At 34.8% G+C, this 19,738-nt stretch overlaps 1 protein-coding gene and 1 long non-coding RNA gene across 2 annotated transcripts in view; one reads left to right on the top strand and one right to left on the bottom strand.

Annotated features, from left to right (window-relative positions):
- LOC111625554 (nuclear valosin-containing protein-like) overlaps nucleotides 1-19,738 on the top strand; it is a 32,465-nt gene that overhangs the window by 11,128 nt on the left and 1,599 nt on the right. Inside the window, exons 6-16 of the mRNA XM_023368718.1 lie at nucleotides 3,206-3,270; nucleotides 5,215-5,349; nucleotides 5,422-5,641; nucleotides 9,276-9,420; nucleotides 9,489-9,626; nucleotides 10,926-11,122; nucleotides 11,198-11,277; nucleotides 11,401-11,523; nucleotides 11,593-11,697; nucleotides 11,778-11,840; nucleotides 11,915-12,037. Coding sequence (XP_023224486.1) covers nucleotides 3,206-3,270; nucleotides 5,215-5,349; nucleotides 5,422-5,641; nucleotides 9,276-9,420; nucleotides 9,489-9,626; nucleotides 10,926-11,122; nucleotides 11,198-11,277; nucleotides 11,401-11,523; nucleotides 11,593-11,697; nucleotides 11,778-11,840; nucleotides 11,915-12,037 — 1,394 coding nt within the window. The remainder of the gene's footprint in view (nucleotides 1-3,205; nucleotides 3,271-5,214; nucleotides 5,350-5,421; nucleotides 5,642-9,275; nucleotides 9,421-9,488; nucleotides 9,627-10,925; nucleotides 11,123-11,197; nucleotides 11,278-11,400; nucleotides 11,524-11,592; nucleotides 11,698-11,777; nucleotides 11,841-11,914; nucleotides 12,038-19,738) is intronic.
- LOC111625555 lies at nucleotides 9,206-19,680 on the bottom strand. Its single transcript, XR_002756745.1, has 2 exons — nucleotides 17,950-19,680; nucleotides 9,206-9,632 (listed from the first exon to the last, which is right to left on the bottom strand). It is a non-coding gene; the product is annotated as an uncharacterized LOC111625555 (long non-coding RNA).

Below are 19,738 nucleotides of genomic sequence, written 5' to 3'. Positions count from 1 at the left end.
TATTCAATGTCTCAAATTCAAAAACAGTTCAAAGAATGTGGATGCACGTTGGGTTCGACAACTATCAAGAACATAATTAATCGGCATAAAAACCAAGAGGTGCCAGCGATTTGATCACCCACAAAGGGGACTAGGAAGCGAGCATGCACTGCAACGATGCCACCTGTGTGTCAGAGATTGCATCAAATGACATTCCAGGAAAACCCCCTACACAACATGTATGACTGCATGTGGCATAGTCAACTGTAAACTGCACCCTGCGTGAAAAGTTAAACCTTTGGAAGGTCTTCAGAAGTTGTGAACGTTACCAAAGTGAGGTCCATTGGCGTGAGAGAAAGACAACAGCAGACACTTCTACAAATGCCATTTATGGATGAGGCATGGATGTACCTATCAGATTGTTGCAAAATTTGAGCCCTGACATACACCTCATGCGATGCAAAATCCCATCTCCAGTTTATCCATCATTGAAAACCAACTTTCTTGAAGGGATTTCTGGTTGTTGAGGGATGCTGCTATCAAGGCAAGTTAACTATTTGTCAGGTCCCTAAAAACTGTAAAATCAACTACGCCTTCTTTCAGCAACATATCCTTGTTTATATGGAAATGCCACCAATCAAGTTTGGGTGCATGTGGATAAGGCTTCATCACATGAGTCTCATTCCACCTGTAACTTAATGCAACAGATGGCACAAGACACTGGCATTCAGGCTATTCCATTTCACGATATACCAGCAAAGTCACCCAGATGCAAGTCCTATAGATTTCAGTGCACTTTCCTCTTATTGTGTCACCACTCTTTGGGGCCTGTCAGGAGGAATGGCAGAGGATTTCACTTCCTGTAGTTCATCATAGCTTCTTACAATGGAAGTTATGGTACAGGGATATTGTCAAGACACGTGGTGCTTAGATTGAGGCCAACCGATGGTGGTCCTGTGTATTTTCATAAGGTAGGTGCTAGTTTAAACTTGTACACGTGTATGCGGATCAACCTTCTGTAAAAGTATATATTCTTAGTACGTGGACAGTAAATGCTGCAAAAATGGGAATGTTGGCAATTTCATTCATATTCATGAAATTATTTTTACAGTTTCCACAAAATCGTAATGACTAAGTCCTAAAGAGTAACATGTTATAAAATAACTTCAGTAACCAGATACTTAACTGGTCATTAAAACGTTAATAAGGGGATGCTTATAGGAGCTTGTGCTGTCAGTGCATTGTTAAGGGTTGTATAATTGTGGTATATAAGAAATGGTTTCAACTTAAGGGCGATTGCAAGATGATGAGCTTGGTTGAAGTGCCATATAATATGATGTATAGATTCAGAAGAGGTAATGCTATTATCTACTGTTACAGTGCACAAAGATGTCTTGGTAGATCCAGATAAGGTTTTATATATCTTTCTACAATGTAAAAAGAGGGCTTGTGAAATCTAAAACCACCTTGTTTGAAGATGTGAATACTTCTAAGGGATCCAATCATGCAAGGAGTCACTCACTGTTTGAGAAGTTGCTTTATTGTCCTTTGATTTTTGTCAAAGATGCACTTCAGGCTCAAGCTCCTCATCAGTTTGACCTGNAATGGTTTCAACTTAAGGGCGATTGCAAGATGATGAGCTTGGTTGAAGTGCCATATAATATGACATATAGATTCAGAAGAGGTAATGCTATTATCTACTGTTACACAGTGCACAAAGATGTCTTGGTAGATCCAGATAAGGTTTTATATATCTTTCTACAATGTAAAAAGAGGTCTTGTGAAATCTAAAACCACCTTGTTTGAAGATGTGAATACTTGCAAATACATACAGCTGCAATCTGTAGACTCTCCAGTGCAGAGATCATGTATAGGAGAGTCTACAGATATCATTTACCTTATACCGTGATCCCTACAGGATAGAAGATACATGTTGCAGAGTAGCCTTCGGTATGGGATCAAAATTTTTTAGGAGTTGTAATTCTTACGGGCAGTTCTGCAAATGTATGTATTGTATTGTTGAATTAAAAATTGTCTTAATCGATGTACGTTGGACGTCCTTTGTTAGACGTCTTGCAATTGTTCTCGAAAGTGCCGATTTGTTTTTTATCTTATAATATAATCGAGATGATTTGATGATGATAATAAGCGCAGAGCCCAAACAGGAGTTTAAAGTTGAAATTTGGTATACAGTTAGGGTACGTCACGAGAATGTACACTAAGAAGGAATTTTTCGAAATTCCCCTCTGCAGGGAAGAGGGAGAGGGTTAAGGATTACCCCGAAGAACTCTGCTTCTACCGTACTATTTTCGATGACATTTTTTTGCATATTTGCAGAAAATCGAATATATTTTTAGACCCTTCTAAAAATTCTCAATGATATTTAGTGTTCCATTGTATTTAAAGTTGACACGAGGAGCGCATGTGCATAAGTTTGCTTTATTTGAACTCTTTGTCTTAGTGTTCGATTTTATGTTTAAATTTATATTTATGAATGATTCGGGAGGATCCAGCTTATTTTTAGAATAACCTGAAGAACCCAGAAAGGGTTATGAAAACATTTGTTATTCATCACTTAGTGGTACTATGCACTAGTTAGTGGTTGCAGTGAGTCTAAATTATCATTATCCCGGTGTGGTAAGCAGATATGTAAAAATTCTCTAGTCTCGAAAGAGAGGAGACCTAATTCTTGCAAGTAAGAAAATGGGTAAGATCAGATATAATTTAATCATCATAATCTTTGCTATCGTTACTTTTTGTCCGAGCAATGCCGGGCTCATTTGTTAGTAAAATATATTAAATTAAGAATTAAAAAATTTTTAACAGTGTGTATATTTTGGGTAGTCTATAGAGAATTGTGTGCGATGATGCAAAATCCAGTCGTCGGCACTACTTGAAAAGCCATTATAATTATGCGTCCTCCTCATCTGTCTTGGGAAAGTAAGAAACTAAACACTAAAATATGATTTCTAAGATGTATCTTACACTTCCAGATAGTAATAAATTACATCCGAAAAGTAATGTGCGTGCAATTTATCAAAAATTTCCAGCATCCATAAGACGGAAAATCACATCAGTTACCAGCAAAATTATTAAGATGTGCCTATTTAGTAAGAATAAAGTTTAAACACAAATTTTAAAAATATTTTGTACTTTGCTTTTAATTATTAAGTCAAAAAATATAACTTTTTTTTATAGAATTACAAATGATTGTATTTTTTTGCAGATGCAATTCTTCAGCAACCTGGAATAACATTTTCAGATATCGGAGGAATAGAGCCTATGTTACAGGTAAGTAAGAATATGTTAAAATTAATAATCTTCGACCACTTTAATCTTATTAAATCGGGTTGATTATTTCTCGGAGATCACACTATCCAGGTTAGTGACGTATAATTTTTACTGTGGTAACCTTTCAATATTACATATGCATTTCGGGCTAATGTATTATCTTAGACCCTCTTCGGCACTGTTTAAACAATATTACAATAATTATAATATGATACACAATATAAAGTGCAATAACATAGTTAATTACGTATGAGAGTAATTACAACACAGAACTACCGGCGAACAACTTAAGAAATGAAATACAGTCGAATCCCCCATAACACTATAGATAATTCCGTGTTATATGAATTCCATGTTGTACGAGTCAGTCAGATTTTACAAATGTGTGTGCCAGGCTGTGAACGGCTCACGTATTTGTAAAATCTAAGTGACTCGTACAACATGGAATTCATATAAAACGGAATTATCAACAGTGTTATAGGAGGGTCAACTGTATAAGCATACACACACACAAATTGTTGTTCTGGAAAATCATCGAACAGTACTTTTAAAAAATATGTACTGTAATTTATTACAATTACATTGAGAAATGAGCAGAAGTGGACACCATAGTATAAACTTCCATCAAAAAGACACTAAACAATTATAATGTTGTTGGGATATGAACAAAAGTGCACTACGTGTGTTATCCTGTTAATTATTAAATGCAATTGATTAAAATCCCAAAAATTCTCTCTACAGTAACTACTATTTTTACATTCATAAACACACTGTCGACTATGATCTCACCGTTAAAATTTAAATATTAAACCTACAATAACATCAATAAAAAATACTAATTTTTTCAAAATATATTTTTTAAGGAATAGGAATGTGATACAGTATTATAATTTAAAATCTAAAACAAAATTGTATTCCCACTTATTTTCTATTAAAGTCTACCTTGGCTCACGTCTATTATAATCTATACTCTATTAGTATTAATATTGATAACAGCTGGTTCGAACTATCAGAAATGTTCACAATTTCATCTTTGGGGTGTTTTTTAATTTCTGTGTGTTGCTTAAATTTACATTTATAAATGTCTTTTTTTCATATGTAGAATTTTAATTTTATTTCTGTTAATTCTACGGCTATTTAAATCCGAATGCTCTTACCGAGGTGATTGAGGATACTTAAGACGTATCGCCGTTTCGTATTCTCTAACTCTCTTCGAGAGCGTGACCCGTTTCACCAATATAAAATTTTGGTTCAATACATATACTGTACATACCAACTTGTATACAGTACCTTCATATTATCATTAATTTTCTTATATTTTGATATTTTATTTGTCAAAGATGGGGCCAAACATACTTTATTCTGTTTAAGAATAGTTACATTTTTCAAAAGTATTTCTAATATATGGAAAATAATAATATCTGTGTTCTTGTTTATATTATTTCATGTTAATTTTCCTTATTTTTCCATTTCCATATCAAACTGTAAAATCACTATTAATGTGAACAAGCAAATAACTTTTTGAATTATCTCACATTTATTAAATAATCGTCTGCGTATCTAACACACAATTTGGTCGATATTTTTCTTTCTCCTTATGTTATGTGTTTTAAACCTGATATTCAATTTAGCTTGAATTTGATGATTTGCCAGAACAACAATTGAAGTGTGCTTATGCTTATACTCATTTCTTAAGTTGTGTGCCAGTGGATCCGTGTTATAGTTACTCTCACACAATATAAAGTACAATAACATATATCACATTATAATTATTGCAATATTGCTTAAACAGTGCTAAAGAGGGGCTAAGATAATACATTAGCCCAAAATGAATATGTAACCAGGATGGTGTGAGCTGTGAGAAATAATCAACCTGATTAACAGGATTAAAGATGATGATAATGTTAATTTTAAAAAATACTTTTATGTTTACATGTTTTACAGGAGATTTGTAAATTGTTGGTTCACATGAAACATCCCGAGGTTTATCAGCGACTTGGGGTGACTCCGCCCCGCGGTTTTCTGTTGCACGGTCCTCCGGGTTGCGGCAAAACTTTGTTGGCCCATGCCATTGCCGGGGTAGGGATACGCGCATTTTAAACAAAATATTTTTCCTTAATTTTTTTAATTGAAAAAATAATTTTATTTCAGCAACTAGAGCTTCCGTTCATAAAAATTGCAGCTACGGAAGTGGTGTCCGGAGTCTCCGGAGAGTCCGAGGAAAAAATAAGAGATCTGTTTGACAAGGCAGTCAATAGCGCTCCTTGCATTCTTTTTATTGACGAAATCGATGCCATAACACCCAAGCGAGAGACCGCGCAGAGAGAGATGGAAAGACGTATAGTGGCACAACTTTTAACGTGCATGGACGGTAAGAAAGTTAATTGTATTGTTTTTTGTACTACGAAGTATTGTATTGGGTTGTTTGGAAAGTAAATTTATTGTTTTTTTTTTCCGTAGGAAAAAAAATTTTCTTACAATATATAAATAATTTATTGAGCATTTTGATCTGATACCTGTTGCCATCTTTCTGGTAGTAGCATGATCAAACTGTTTTACAAATAAAATGTCAGCCATCAAAATATATAATGAAGTTGGTGGGTAAAAGAAACAAAATTACTTTCCGAACAACCCAATAATTACCTAAGATTTACGTTAACCCCATCGATGTCTGGTATTGTGGGAATGTTATGACGACATTGCCCAAGTGCGGATACGAAGCCACGTCTGGGAAAACCCTTCTGCCCACTGTTTGGCCAGAAACTGCCATTACAGGCAATGCTGCCAATCATAAAATCTGAAAATACTTTGGTCTAGATCAGAGGTCGACAAAGTGGTTGATATTGACCCCCAGGGGTCGATGCAGCTAAGGGGTCACAAGGCTTTGGAAAGTGGTTGGGGGTCGACGGTTAAAAAAGTTTGGCGACCCCGGTGTAGATAGCAAAAAACCACAATATATTTACATTTTAATCATGGATTAAAAATCCCCAATCTGAGTTTTAATACTTTGATGTAGTACATTTATTACCTGATTCACATAGTATTTAATTAATGTTATTCACAGCTATTCTGTTCTTCCAATAATATTACTGCACACCGAAGGTATAAGAAGCAACAAGTAAACTTCTTGTACTGCATTTGTATTTAGTTGTTTAGCTAGTAACCTGTTTTTTGTCAATTCAATAGTTAAATAATTTCACAAAGTAACAGGTTCTCGACACAGGCCGAAGGAATGTGGAAGAATTATCTATCTATCTTTTCAGCAATATTAGCTATTATATTAATAAATAAACATTTGTATGATCTGGAGTTTTTAGGAATTAGTAGTTCAGACTCAGTTAAAGATGATATAATTTTTTTTGTTTTTTATTGTTAAGTTGCAACACGTTTTTGATATTATTGTTAACTCTTTATTTATACACATAAGTTGTTAAAAGTTCAAATTCAAATGGATTTCAAACTATTGGTTCCATTGGAACGAACAACGTTAAAGCCTGAAGATGGCCTATACAAATAGGCTGAATACATTAGAATAAAGAAAATTAACTTGGCAAATACAAATCAGGTGTGTTTATTTATTAATATAATAGTGGAAGAATGTCATAAATTGAGATAGTATTCCAGAATATTGGTTCGGGCAACTGTTAATATTCTCTATTATAATATGACCAAATCTTTTGCTAAAGGAAATGGTGATCATTTTCCGCAATTAACACTGGGAAGTGAACTGCCAAACTTACAAGAGGTCACGTGCTACTAATGATTCTAGCACTTGCAGCTTAGCAATGCCATTTGGGTCTAATGAAAATCTCATCTAGATTTACTCTCAAAAATAAAATCAAGTTTTATCTATAGATTTTTAGTAGTCCTCTTTAAATCGTGTGGCACTGCTGGTTGAAAGAAGCTCATTTTCTAAAAAGGATTTCTTGATGGAAGAACAACGTATTTCCTGCACATTTTGAGTCAATTTCAGACAAATCAGTAGTTAGTAGTTGATAAATGTACTTAAAATATCATGATACTCTGTTTGAAATTTAGGTCTGCATGCTTTCATCAGAACATTTTTAACACACAGATTAGCTTTCCCATAGTATGTTTTGTTCCTTTGTTCACTAGTGTACCATATATATTTCTGGTACTGTCGATTTTGTCTTTTTGCATCTCCGAAAATAATGTTGGTGGCTTTCTTGTGATAATTTTGGTATTTTATGTTGACTTCTGTTAACTGCTTGATCATTTCTAAAAAATATTAAGATACGAAAGAAGTGTTTTCACAGCATGACTGCTGCAAATGCAATCAATAGCAAAAATTTATGGAAAATCTTGTTTCAATAACGTAAACAGTCAATAACAAAACTGAGCTCCCGAAGCACGGTAGTCACTGGCAAATCTAATCAATGTTCTGTAACAATTCCTTTTTTTCTTGAAAAATTGATTTGACGGAACAGGTCGGGTCTGAAAAACTGTTCCGTCTTTCACCAATACAGTGTCATAAAGAACAACTTTTGCGTTGTTTTTTTTACGACCAAAGAAAAACTCTAGCCAAAGTTTATGAAACTGAAATATCAGTTATTTTGACAAGTATCATTGTGACTTGCAGGTCTATCTTGTTTTCATCTTGTTTGACAAAATCAATTTAAAAAAGATACAAATGTATAGCCACGGAGTTAACAAGATAATGTCAACACCCATAATGTCGCTCGAGTACGAGGTCATATCCAGTAACAAATATCAATAACTATATGCAAGTGAACGATGACAAATGTTTATCTAAATATAATTTGATAATACTGTACAGTGGTGCCTCGTATAACGGACTTTCCATTCAGCAGTTACGTGAGGCGACCAGTGGACTTTCTATGAACAAGTGCGAATGATGTTTCCACTCTTTTGCCGTTGCCAATGACGATATGTTATTTTTATAATTATATTATACTGATAAAATATTCTAATAATACTATCTGAAGTACAGAGCGTTGGGATTCGGCTTGCTCCCTTGTTTATTAGGTACATGAACACAGTGCAGGGTATTTACATTTATTCAAGTGTTGTGCAAATCATGGCTTCAAAAAAACAGAAAAGTGATTTCAATTGAAACAATGCAAGAAATCATCAGAAGGAGTGAAAATTGACAAAAACTTCCTTGTTGAATGGGGAGAGGTTCAGGAGTTTACCAACATTCATTATCCAAACAGAGCTGAGGCCAACAGGATCAATGATCTCTACAATGACACTCTTGCCCGTCATTTCCAACAGGTGTTGAAGAAGAGAGAGAAACAGACCACCATGGACATGTTTTTCAAGAAGCCAGCAGGGAAAAAACAAAGGATGGAACAAGAGAGGCTACCGGAGCTTGCGGGGTCGAGTTGACCCTGCAAGCTCTGGTAGCCTCTCCTGAATCTGAATCCGATTAAAAAACAATAAAAAGAAAGACCCGCTGCAATGTGTAAAAAGTCTGTATCTGTATGAATGTGTGAAAAAAGTGTTCCTCCACCTCCTCCTCACAACATTTGACTACCCAGCATAATTGGTGACTGCTCCATTTTCATTTTTTTATGGTACAGTACAGTTATTTTATGCTGCGGAACGAATTATATGTTTTAACATGTATTTCTATGGGAAAATGCGTTTCGTATAATGGACTATTCACTTAACGGACGTGCACCTGGAACGGATTAAGTATGTTATACGAGGCACCACTGTATATTGAAGCCTACATTGTACATTCCAAAATTACTAAAATTTCTGGCTTTAGCCAGTTTTGATATTTTAATGATGCATTTTATGTATATCATCTTTCTAGAATAATTCCAAAATTTTCAATTGATACAAACTGAATGTTTCTAGTTTTCTTCAAAGTTTTAAATGGTAGTCAAATTTTGTCTGCATTAGAATACAATGCCACGTAGATGAAATTCAATTAAAAATCACCAAATTATCTGTTTCTATAATTGTGATAAGATTCCAGTAAATCTCTCACTTCATATTGGTTTATTAATTTTCAGAATTAAATCAGAAGCACGGCAGCGCTCAAGTGCTAGTTATTGGAGCGACAAACAGACCGGATGCTCTGGATCCCGCTCTCCGCAGGGCTGGCCGGTTCGACCGAGAAATCTGTCTGGGAATTCCCGACGAAGATTCGAGGAACAGGTAATATTCGACGTCTTAAGAATATTCTCCGATGCTTTGAGAATCGAATGCCAAGAACTTATTTTCAGAATATTGAGGGTGTTGTGCCGACAGTTGAAGTTGGAATCCGGTTTCGACTTTCAGTGGTTGGCCAAACGTTGTCCCGGGTTTGTCGGAGCGGATCTCATGGCCCTGACGAGAGAAGCGGCAACTGTTGCTATAAACAGGTATACCTTAATGAAAAAGGAATAATATTATAGTTAATTTATTCTTAATCCTTAACTTAATTTCAATTTATTTTTTCATAATTCAAATTTATTTACTATGTATGAAATATATGTATAATTGCCCATGCAAAATTTCTCGACTAAGCGGAATCCACTATATATGTATTTATAATTGGGACTCCCGCTTTATTGGGCCAAATCTCAAAGAATGGAAACCAAACTAATAAATTATTACATAATTTAATCGAGATGACAGCAGAAAAGGAGGAATTTAACAATTTTTGATATATTTTAGTAATCTTCTGATAATATGTAGGCCTAATGATTGACAGAGACAAAGCGATTTTGTCTCGCTCTGGCAGTTTGGTTTTTCCAGAGGGGGTCAACATACTGGGATGTATTACATGGGGATTTCATCTGAGGCAGACCTGAATGCGAATTACTGACCCTGCTCTGGATTGGACTGGTGTTCCCCTTAAGTTTGCCAGGCAATTTTTTGAGGTCTCTCGACTAGGTTGGAAGACAGCTAGAGTTTCCTTGGAAGGTATTGCGTGCATAATTACATCTAGATTCAGACAGCAGCCATCTGATTGTTGAGACCAGCATCATGCTGGTGGATTCTACGAACACTCCCGCCAAAGTAGCCCATCTTCAGGTAAAGAAAACTGCTGAAAGGAAGACCGTAAAATGACTTTTGGACGAACCCTTTTCTTTCTCACTTGTTAAAGTTAAAACATGTTCTAACTAAAAAGAAAGAAAGGAAAAATTGTTCGATCAGGAACGGATCAAATGGTCAACCCTTCTTTACGTCACTACTAATATTTGGCAACACTAGCATTATGCAAATCAGTTATTTATCATTATGAGTCTGGCAAATTTATAGTACAAATATTTTCTGTGTTTTGGTTTAATAAAGCATTAAAATAGGTACCTAATTAATTTTATTTACCTATGTATTACATATTTTACTGTACAATTTATTATTAGTTTGTTTAATTGAGGCAGCCACTTAATTGGGCCAAAATGGATTAGTCCCAATGTGTCCCAGTTAAGTGGAATCCATTGTACTTTGTTCAGGAATGTGCAGAAAGCCAAGTTAAACCCACAATAAGAAAATTATTATTTTTATGTATGTTGACAAGAAACAGTTTTTATTCTTTGGTATGTCATCCATCCGTGTTGTAAGTCTATCTGACAGCTGTTATCGAAGTTAATTTTGTCCTCATGCAGCAAACTAAGAATAATATTAAAACTTTAGTATTATGTTTAATATATGTTCAATTGGTTTATCATTTTCAGGATATTTAATAATTTACAAGAAAGCTCGCAACAGTTCTATCCAGGTTGGACGTCCAACACTCCTTCGCTCGTCGGAACACCAGACAGCAATCTGAGCGTGGACACGGAATTCTCTCAGAGGACTAATCACTGTGGAGGAGAGAATCCCGACAGCCAGTCGTTGCTGTCGGAGAACCCCGTGGACGAACTACAGTCGGGTACTGTGCATTTAGCACGTGTAGTGTGTCATCCAAAAAAATCAAATGACATTTCTAATCTTTTTGTTTTTCCAGTGCTGTCTTGGTTGAGAGACCAACCACCTCTTACAGAAGAACAACTGCAACAGTTATTTGTTGAAAAGTCAGATTTTGAGGCAAGTGTATTTGCTTGAAATTATTTTTGTATTAGATTTAAATGTTAACACTTTCCAGACTTCTAAGTAAATCGCTTTTATAATTGAGTGTCTGCAAATTCTGCATCTGTTTTAAAATTTCAGGCTGCTTTAAAAGTTGTTCAACCATCTGCAAAGAGAGAAGGTTTTGTTACGGTGCCGGATGTCACGTGGGATGACATCGGAGCACTGAAGGACATCCAGGAAGAATTAAAGCTGTCTATATTGGTCTGTTTAGATATTACACCTAACCAATAAGACTTACGTAATCTATAGCTAATTTAAAACTTTTTCCAGGCACCCGTTCAGTATCGCGAACAGTGCGAATGTCTTGGACTGACAAACCCTGTGGGAATACTTCTCTGTGGTCCTCCGGGATGCGGTAAAACTCTATTGGCAAAGGTTATTATTTAAATTAAATCAAGGTTTGATTATTAATACAAACATTGCTTGACATTTAAAGTTTTTTTTAATCCATTCAGGCCATTGCAAATGAATCTGGCATTAATTTTATTTCTGTCAAAGGACCCGAACTGCTGAATATGGTAAATTTAATTCCCATATATTTGTATGTTTGGACTGAGAAACGATTTTAACTTCTTAAATATCTGATTATTAGTACGTTGGAGAAAGCGAGAGAGCCGTTCGGCAATGTTTCCAGAGAGCCAGCAACTCTGCCCCGTGCATTATATTCTTTGACGAGATAGATGCACTCTGCCCCAGAAGATCAGATACTGCCGAGGTACAAAGATCAATTTAATAACATTTTGAATCAAAATTGGATTGCAGTTCACAATTTTAATTTTCTTTTAGGGTGGGGCGACTGCACGAGTGGTTAACCAAATGCTTACGGAAATGGACGGACTGGAGAGCAGAAAAAACGTCTTCATTATGGGAGCTACGAACAGACCGGACATTCTAGATCCCGCCATGCTTCGTCCGGGAAGATTAGACAAAATATTATTTGTCGGTCTTCCTACAGCATTGGATCGGGTGGAAATCTTGAAAACTATAACTAAAGTTAATAAAATTTGTTTATCATTGAATTTTCATTTGGAATGTGGAAATTAAATTGTTTAATTTTTACTCAATAGAACGGCACGAGGCCTCTCCTAAATGACGACGTAAATATAGTCGAAATCGGGAACAGTGGTCTTTGTACCGGTTTCACGTAAGTAAATTTACCCAATCACTCGACAGAAATAGCATTTTGTTACTTATATTTCTATTTTGGCAGTGGTGCCGATCTCTCGTCTCTTGTTCGCGAAGCATCTCTGGTTGCCTTCAAGGAATATCTTCAGCTTGCAACTAGCATGGATATAAAAGACATACAGCTCAAGGTGTCACGACATCACTTTGATGCAGCATTGAAGAAGATTAGATTAGACCCTCGATAACAGCCAAGGTAATACAATTTACTTGTACGTACAGGTTATTTTAATGTCACTTTTAATGGAAATTTTTCTATTAGGATCAAAAATTATACGAGAGACTAAAGATAACCAAATGTTCGGTAGCGGGATTTAACACGAAATTGGACGAAGAAACATTCCAAAATTCTAACGATAACAGATGATTTTGATTTTGCATTCGTCGGTAAGATGCCATTTTCGGTTTGTCGTCTACATACGTCCCATAATGTTGTTATCTAGATGTTAATGTCAGTTTCGGATCGGAACGTACTCTTTCGGTTTCTGATCCAGCAGTGATTTCTCTTTTTATCTTCTATTGCCGAAGCTCTTATTTACAAAAATACACACAGTCATATTACAAAAATATATCTTTACGCTTCAATTAGCTAAATATCAGAACAAAGTCTAACATATTTTCTTCTTTATACTCGACTGAGTAAGATGAACAGAACAAAAAATATGCATTTTGTTTTCTCTCTTTCATGAGGAATTCCTAAATAGAAATCATATCAGTTTTAAAATATCGAGTACAAATCTAGAATTGACTTTTTTCCCAATTTTGTAAACTAAGGACGGAAACGACTGAATTACGAGAGTTTCGGCAACTGGCCACGGTCGATACGATTTGGAGATTTGAAAACGGTTACGCAAAAATGGCGAATTATTAATTTTCCCGACCCCATCTCTTTTTTAAAGTAATGACTATTTGTCATTGGCTGTATTTGATGTTTTGAAGTTTGTAGTAAATAAATTTTTTTAAATTAATGGAAGATTTGTATAAGTAAGGAGTATTATTCAATATAGAAACTAGAGTGTACAGCACACAAGAAATTCACAATATTTAAAGTAATAAAAATTTGCATCCATTAACATTACAAAAGGATTGGACTGCCCAAATCATTGTTTTCTTTTAACTGCTCTTTGTTAGTCATTTTTAAAGGAAGAATTTAATTACAAAACAATATAAACTGTAGAATAAGTTCACTAAACACTTTTGTTTGCTATAAAGTCAGGTCTTAGGTGGCAGATCAATTCTAGAAAACTTGACTTTTACTTCAAGCCTTTAATACTAATGACTGGTTGCAGTATAAAAATTAAATCCATTCTCTCAAAAAATGTGGTTATTTATTAGCTTCGTTAGCTGATCAGAAAATCTTAAGAATTGCTTATTTTTCTACATTCTAAATTGAGAGGAAGCAAATTATTATTTTTTAAACTTTTAAATACTTCAATCCATGGGTTATCAGTTGATTTTATTTCAGTTACCACTTCATTTGAAAGCTTTTCATTATTTCACAATGTTTAAAGATTGCTTAGGTATAGTAAATTTGATATTCTTTCCAGAGATCACTAAAAACATCGCCTAGAACAGATGACACTGATCAACACAAATGTTTCCACTTAATTTCCCACTAATAGAAATTTATTAGCCTTTGAGATAACACTAGGCTTCTAAGTAACATCCAAGAATCATTTATTTTGGCACATCAGTTCTTATTCACTATAGAAAACTACAGGGCTGGAGTAGGTAGATCAAGCCCCAACTCGTACTTTGATTATATTAAATCTTAAATTATTATTTACCCAGAATGGCCTTTTATCACTACCAACTGGATGTCAGTGGTTTTGATGGGAATGCCCAATAAGTACTCTCCCTCACAGAGGTTTTTCCTTATCATCATCGTCATCCACACGTTTTCCATTTTGAGGTTTGTCACTATTTCGTATTAATAGTGTTAACTCCTTATTTGACCTACTTTCACTTCTATAATGAATATCATAGAATTGACACACTCAAACATGATAAGAAGGTACTTTATTAAGATATCCTTTACCTTTCTTAACCCACTGTAATTGTCTAACGAACATAATCCATTCCAAGACTTTGTTTGCTATCCAAATTGTTCGTTAACTGATTATTGATTAACCATAGGTTTTTATGGGAATTTGATTAATTTGTTCTGGAGATCCCAAAAAATAAAAATAAACGTAGTAAGAAAGTATATGTGTAATAATAAAAATGCAAGACTGAAAAAACATGACATATATACACAGTTTCTGGGGGTTAAAGAATCTGTCCAATGTCAATTGTTTTTCTCCCTTCTTAGCATTTTTCAGAAGTAATTAATAGCATTGTAATTGTATACATCAACCTGGTTTGGATGCTATTCTATGACCGTTGTTCTGATATCCTCCCACTTCAAAAGATCTTTAATAGCAGATATTGGCATTAATCTTCTTATTCAGAAGAAAACATATCTTGGCAAGTTTCTTGGTGTTCTACATTCAATTGTTCTTAGTGTTATTCTGTCGTCAGATCTGTTTCTGGTTCCATTATGAGCTCTTCGATGTGGTTTTTGATATTCCTTAAGCTGCTTGATCTTCTTGATTATACTGTATCTTTCTTAGATAAGATTGAACTGCCAACCTACTGTAGACCTGTTCGAGCCATACTGCCCAGCAACATCAGACATCTTCTGCCCACTCTCAACCTTTGCTATTATACTCCCGCAAAACTTAACGAGTGCCCACCTGACAGTTTTGCGAATACTATAAAAAAATTGTTTCTGTCAGAAAAATAAAAGGCTGGAATTACAAGGGAGAGCTTCAAAGTTCGAAGAAATACTATCCGATTGGTATATACTGGATTGAGCGTTGATGTTGATGTCAACATCTCCCGCACTCCGAAAAATTTTGAATTGTTGCCTGGAGACAAGGGAAGACAAATCAGTATTCATTATTTTACATCGCTTCTTGTGTTTGTTTGTTGTTATCCGAACACATGTTCGGATAACAAATCACCCACCGTATATTAGAGGTCAGGTCTCACACCTTTTATAATATTGTTGAAATCTACAGCTCAATATTGAACACACATTCAGGAAGGTAGATTATCAAATGGAGGTAAATTGGTTGTCTCTGGGTAATGGTGTCTACTTTGATGAAAAGAAGGCCAATCCAGTAAGAATGTGACAGGTAGCAATCTTTTTTGTATCCTTATATTATACATCAACCAAAATTTGGCTGCTGCAGTTTTCCTTGATCTCTTCTCCAATTCATTACTGCTGTGACTTTCAGAAAACAGCACAGTCATATGCAAAAATCCAGAAGACAATAGAGGCAGAACTCAAAGAAATGTTCACAACAAGAGAAGACAGGTCAAGGGAGACATGCCATAAATGCTTACGGGATGAACATCATCCGTTGCCACCTCTTCTGATACTGAACGAGTTGGTTTGTCAGACACTCATTTTGAGCCACTTGTCCTTGGACTGCACCCAAAGAAACCCATTCAAATTCTGGATGGTTCCAAAAATGCAGGAATAGGGGCACTCCACTGGCACTGCCACCTTTTTCAATCAAAACATTCTCATTCTGTAAAATAGAAATTTTACAATTAGAAACAGAAAGCAGAGAGTTAAGTTATGTAAATAGGAAAAGAGTGTACCAGGGTGTCTACAAAATTCGGAAACTTTAAATTTGGTCACCTTCACAATTTTCCCTGACCCATAATGTTTTGATGATACTAAAATATCTGTATTTTAAAAAATAAAATATGCACTTTTATTTTCTCTTTTTTTCTTGGTGTTTTCGTAAGCTTTAATTTGATTTTTCAAGTATCTCTATTGTGTTGGGTTAACTTTTGTTTCTTTCGTAGCTCAAAAATTTCATTTGCAAATTTGGTTTCCTAATTTTGCCGATCATCAAATTGCCTCTGTCTCTCTTTTCTTCAAAAGCTGCTTTTTGTTTACAAGACAAAAACCACCAAACTATCAGAACACAACTGGAGTGTCGCAGCACACATTGAGTAAGAAATATTTCTTGTCAGGTTTTCAGTGAATATAACAAGGTGTACCTGTTGTATAGTATTCATTTCCACTCCTATGGTTGTAGTACATTGGAAAAAGGGATATTTTACCAGTATGAAAATATTAGGACTATCACAGGCATCGATCGATAAGAGAATTTTCTTTTGGCACTTAGTTAACTCACCATTGCAATATAAAATATACTGTGATAGTGATTCAACGAGACTACGATCGTGTCCGTTGGAGGCTTCAAATCCAAAATGATGTCACTAAGAAAATGAAAACAAAGCACTGAAATACTGCACTAATGTCGGAAGACGTCGGGAAAAATGCTCTCGTCAATCTAAGTAATGTCCCATACACTAACTCTGCAGTCGAGGTTTTGATATCTTTCACTGCTGTACAGTACATAGCTTCAAAAGCACCTCTGTAGTACCTTGACCCAACACTAGAACAATAGAATTAAACAAGCTTTTAGAACACTCATTTGGCAAATGCTTTCAACAAGCCTGTTTGCTTTTGGATGGAAAGCCACAGTATGTATATGAACAACAACCACTAGTCTTGGCATGGATTGGAGCAATTGTGATCAGTAGAAGTGAAGGGAAAATTAATCTGAATCAAGAAAATCTTGGTCAGAGACTTAATTTTCTTAAAAAAAATCTTTAAATTACAATATTAAATTATCTTCAAATGATACAAATAATTATAAAATGTGGAAGAATTGTTTATCTAATATCTATGGTTAATTTAATCTAGTAACCATGCTCTGTTCCCATTTTAGGGGAGATAGAGTGACTAATTAGAGTTGCCATCCAGCTGGCTTGACCAGCAATCTATTCTGTATATACAGGGTGTAACAAATGTGTGTAAATAAATTTGAGGAATAGAGGAGTTAATTAATGTACTGTACGCGTAATGCAAATCGTTAATTTTACTGAACTAAAATACACTTTGGAAAGTGCTGTATTCAAAAGATTCGGGAGAAAATTTGGTATAGTCCCATCACTGATCAGTAATAATTTTTTGCGGTACCAAAATGTGCAGTCCAGTTACCGTAAAATGCTCGAGTGACCACTTCCACCGTAATATCTCGGATTGGTAAACTTTTCATCCGGTGTCTGAATCTGTCAATCGTAATCACACAGTATTGGAACCCTCACAACAAAAGTGGGTCTGGGTTAATATATGAAATGCCATGTTGGAAACCATTTGGCCTAAGACAGAATATACAAGTACACCTTGTATATTCTGTATCTTGTATTTGGCACTTGACGCATGTTTTAGCCCATAGTCGTGTATCCTTAATATAAGGTCAGAGGGGTTTCGAGTTACGTGTCACATGATAAAATGTATGTTTGTGATCTAGTTCCACTTGCTTTGTAAAAACATTGCAGTTCTATTAAGTTTAAATTGAAAAAAGCACCACCAACCTGTGAAATAACATTGTAAGTTCAAAAAGATGTTTTTCTGGCATGTTATTTGCAGTCTGACAGGATGAGATGCTGCTTTATACGAAGAAAAAGTTTCATTACATCAAGGTGTCTATCCATACAAAGCCAGCATCTTCGTTGCAGATCGAGAGTTGTCCCCAAATTCTGCTTTAGGACACAAACTATTTGATTTTGACAACAAATTGCCACTCTCTCACAAACGAAAGTTATGGGCTGCTACAGATTTGTAAGCTATCTTACAAGTGGCTGTTTCTCCCAATTACATGCTTTTTCATAACACTCCTGATATGCAGTTGGGTTGTGGTCACTCATACCCCATGTATAATGGCACCCAGTCTGGTGATGACTCATTGTATAAATACAATGAGGAAGTTTTCCTTTGGATAAAATAAAAATTATTAAAAAGAACTTACCATAATGATAAATAATTAATATAAAAAGTTATGTATGTTATGTTTATAATGTTTATGTACAGTACATTATATAAATAAAAATTTGTCAGGAACAACTGAAGGTTCCTATGTAATGGTTAGATGTTACTAATGTAAAAAAACATTTCTTTAAGATGCTACTTTTTACAATGTTAATGTTGTTAACCAAAATAACCCAACTTACCTATTTGTAAATATAAATCGATAATTTCTATTGTTCATCTTAAAAAATACATGCACTTATTTATGTAAATTAAACATGAAGGACAATTTGCTCAAAATACATTTGTAATCCTTCATTTGCTAAGTGATTATCTTTGCTTAACACTTAAATATACAGTAGAATTTAATATTAATTACAAGCAGAGACTAAGAAAAATTGAAAGATGAAACAATCATCATCTATTCAAACTAAAATCTGCAGTTAAAATTATTATTTTGTCAGTATTAACAAAAGTATTTATGCAGTCAGCTTGTACATACTATGATACTCATGCAAAAGTTTACTGGTTATTAACAAATAATTAGATAACCTGATTTATTGCTTACCTAAAATAAAGTGTTTCTGACAAACTCTCACTTTATCCATATTGAAATTTTTCTGGTTAATTCTCGAGAGCCTTCGTTACGAAAGCTCTTCAGTTAGGGTCCTCGATGACAAATAATACCGGAAATTTTAAAAAATGACATTCCTTTGTTCTTGGGTGAACTAGTGTTACAACAATTCACCATAGTGATATTCACGATGAATAAACAACACAAGAACTTCGGCTAAAGCGCGAGTAAACATAATCGGACGTCGACTCGAAACCTCTATAAAATGGATAACCATTAGTTTGGTGGTTGCTCTAGTGTTTGGGTGTGCTATACACTAGAAGCTTCCCTGTTTTTCTGAAGTTATTTCGTGTCGCCAATTTTCCCGACTGGCAGATGCCAAAATACAGCAGATTCACAATAAAACAAGTACCAGAATCACGGGCATGTTTGGAGATTGTAACCAGTGTTGCTGGTAATTACTGGAGCATTTACAAAATTAACCAGAATAACCTGTTTAAAAATCACGGTTATGATGTCACCAGTTGTTCTTCAGTACTTACCGAAGTAACCACGCTGACAAAGCAGTTACGACAGTTCTCTTGAAGTACAAAATGGTGGACACATTTTAAAAATTTAGAGGAAACAACATTTTATTTCCTCTAAATTTCCAAACGTATCTATGGTTACTGGATAATATGGTTGGGGAGAAGAGAATTTTCTGTATAAGGTCACTTTTGTTAATATGGTTAATGATTTTCTACATAAAAATTCAGAAGCTTTATTGAGGAAATATATATTGC

The sequence above is a fragment of the Centruroides sculpturatus genome, unplaced genomic scaffold (assembly GCF_000671375.1).
Source record: "Centruroides sculpturatus isolate CEXI.00-Female unplaced genomic scaffold, Cexi_2.0 scaffold389, whole genome shotgun sequence".
Taxonomy (NCBI): Eukaryota; Metazoa; Arthropoda; class Arachnida; order Scorpiones; family Buthidae; genus Centruroides; species Centruroides sculpturatus.
Note: the sequence above shows the minus strand (reverse complement) of the source record. Positions and strands in the feature narration are given on the sequence as shown.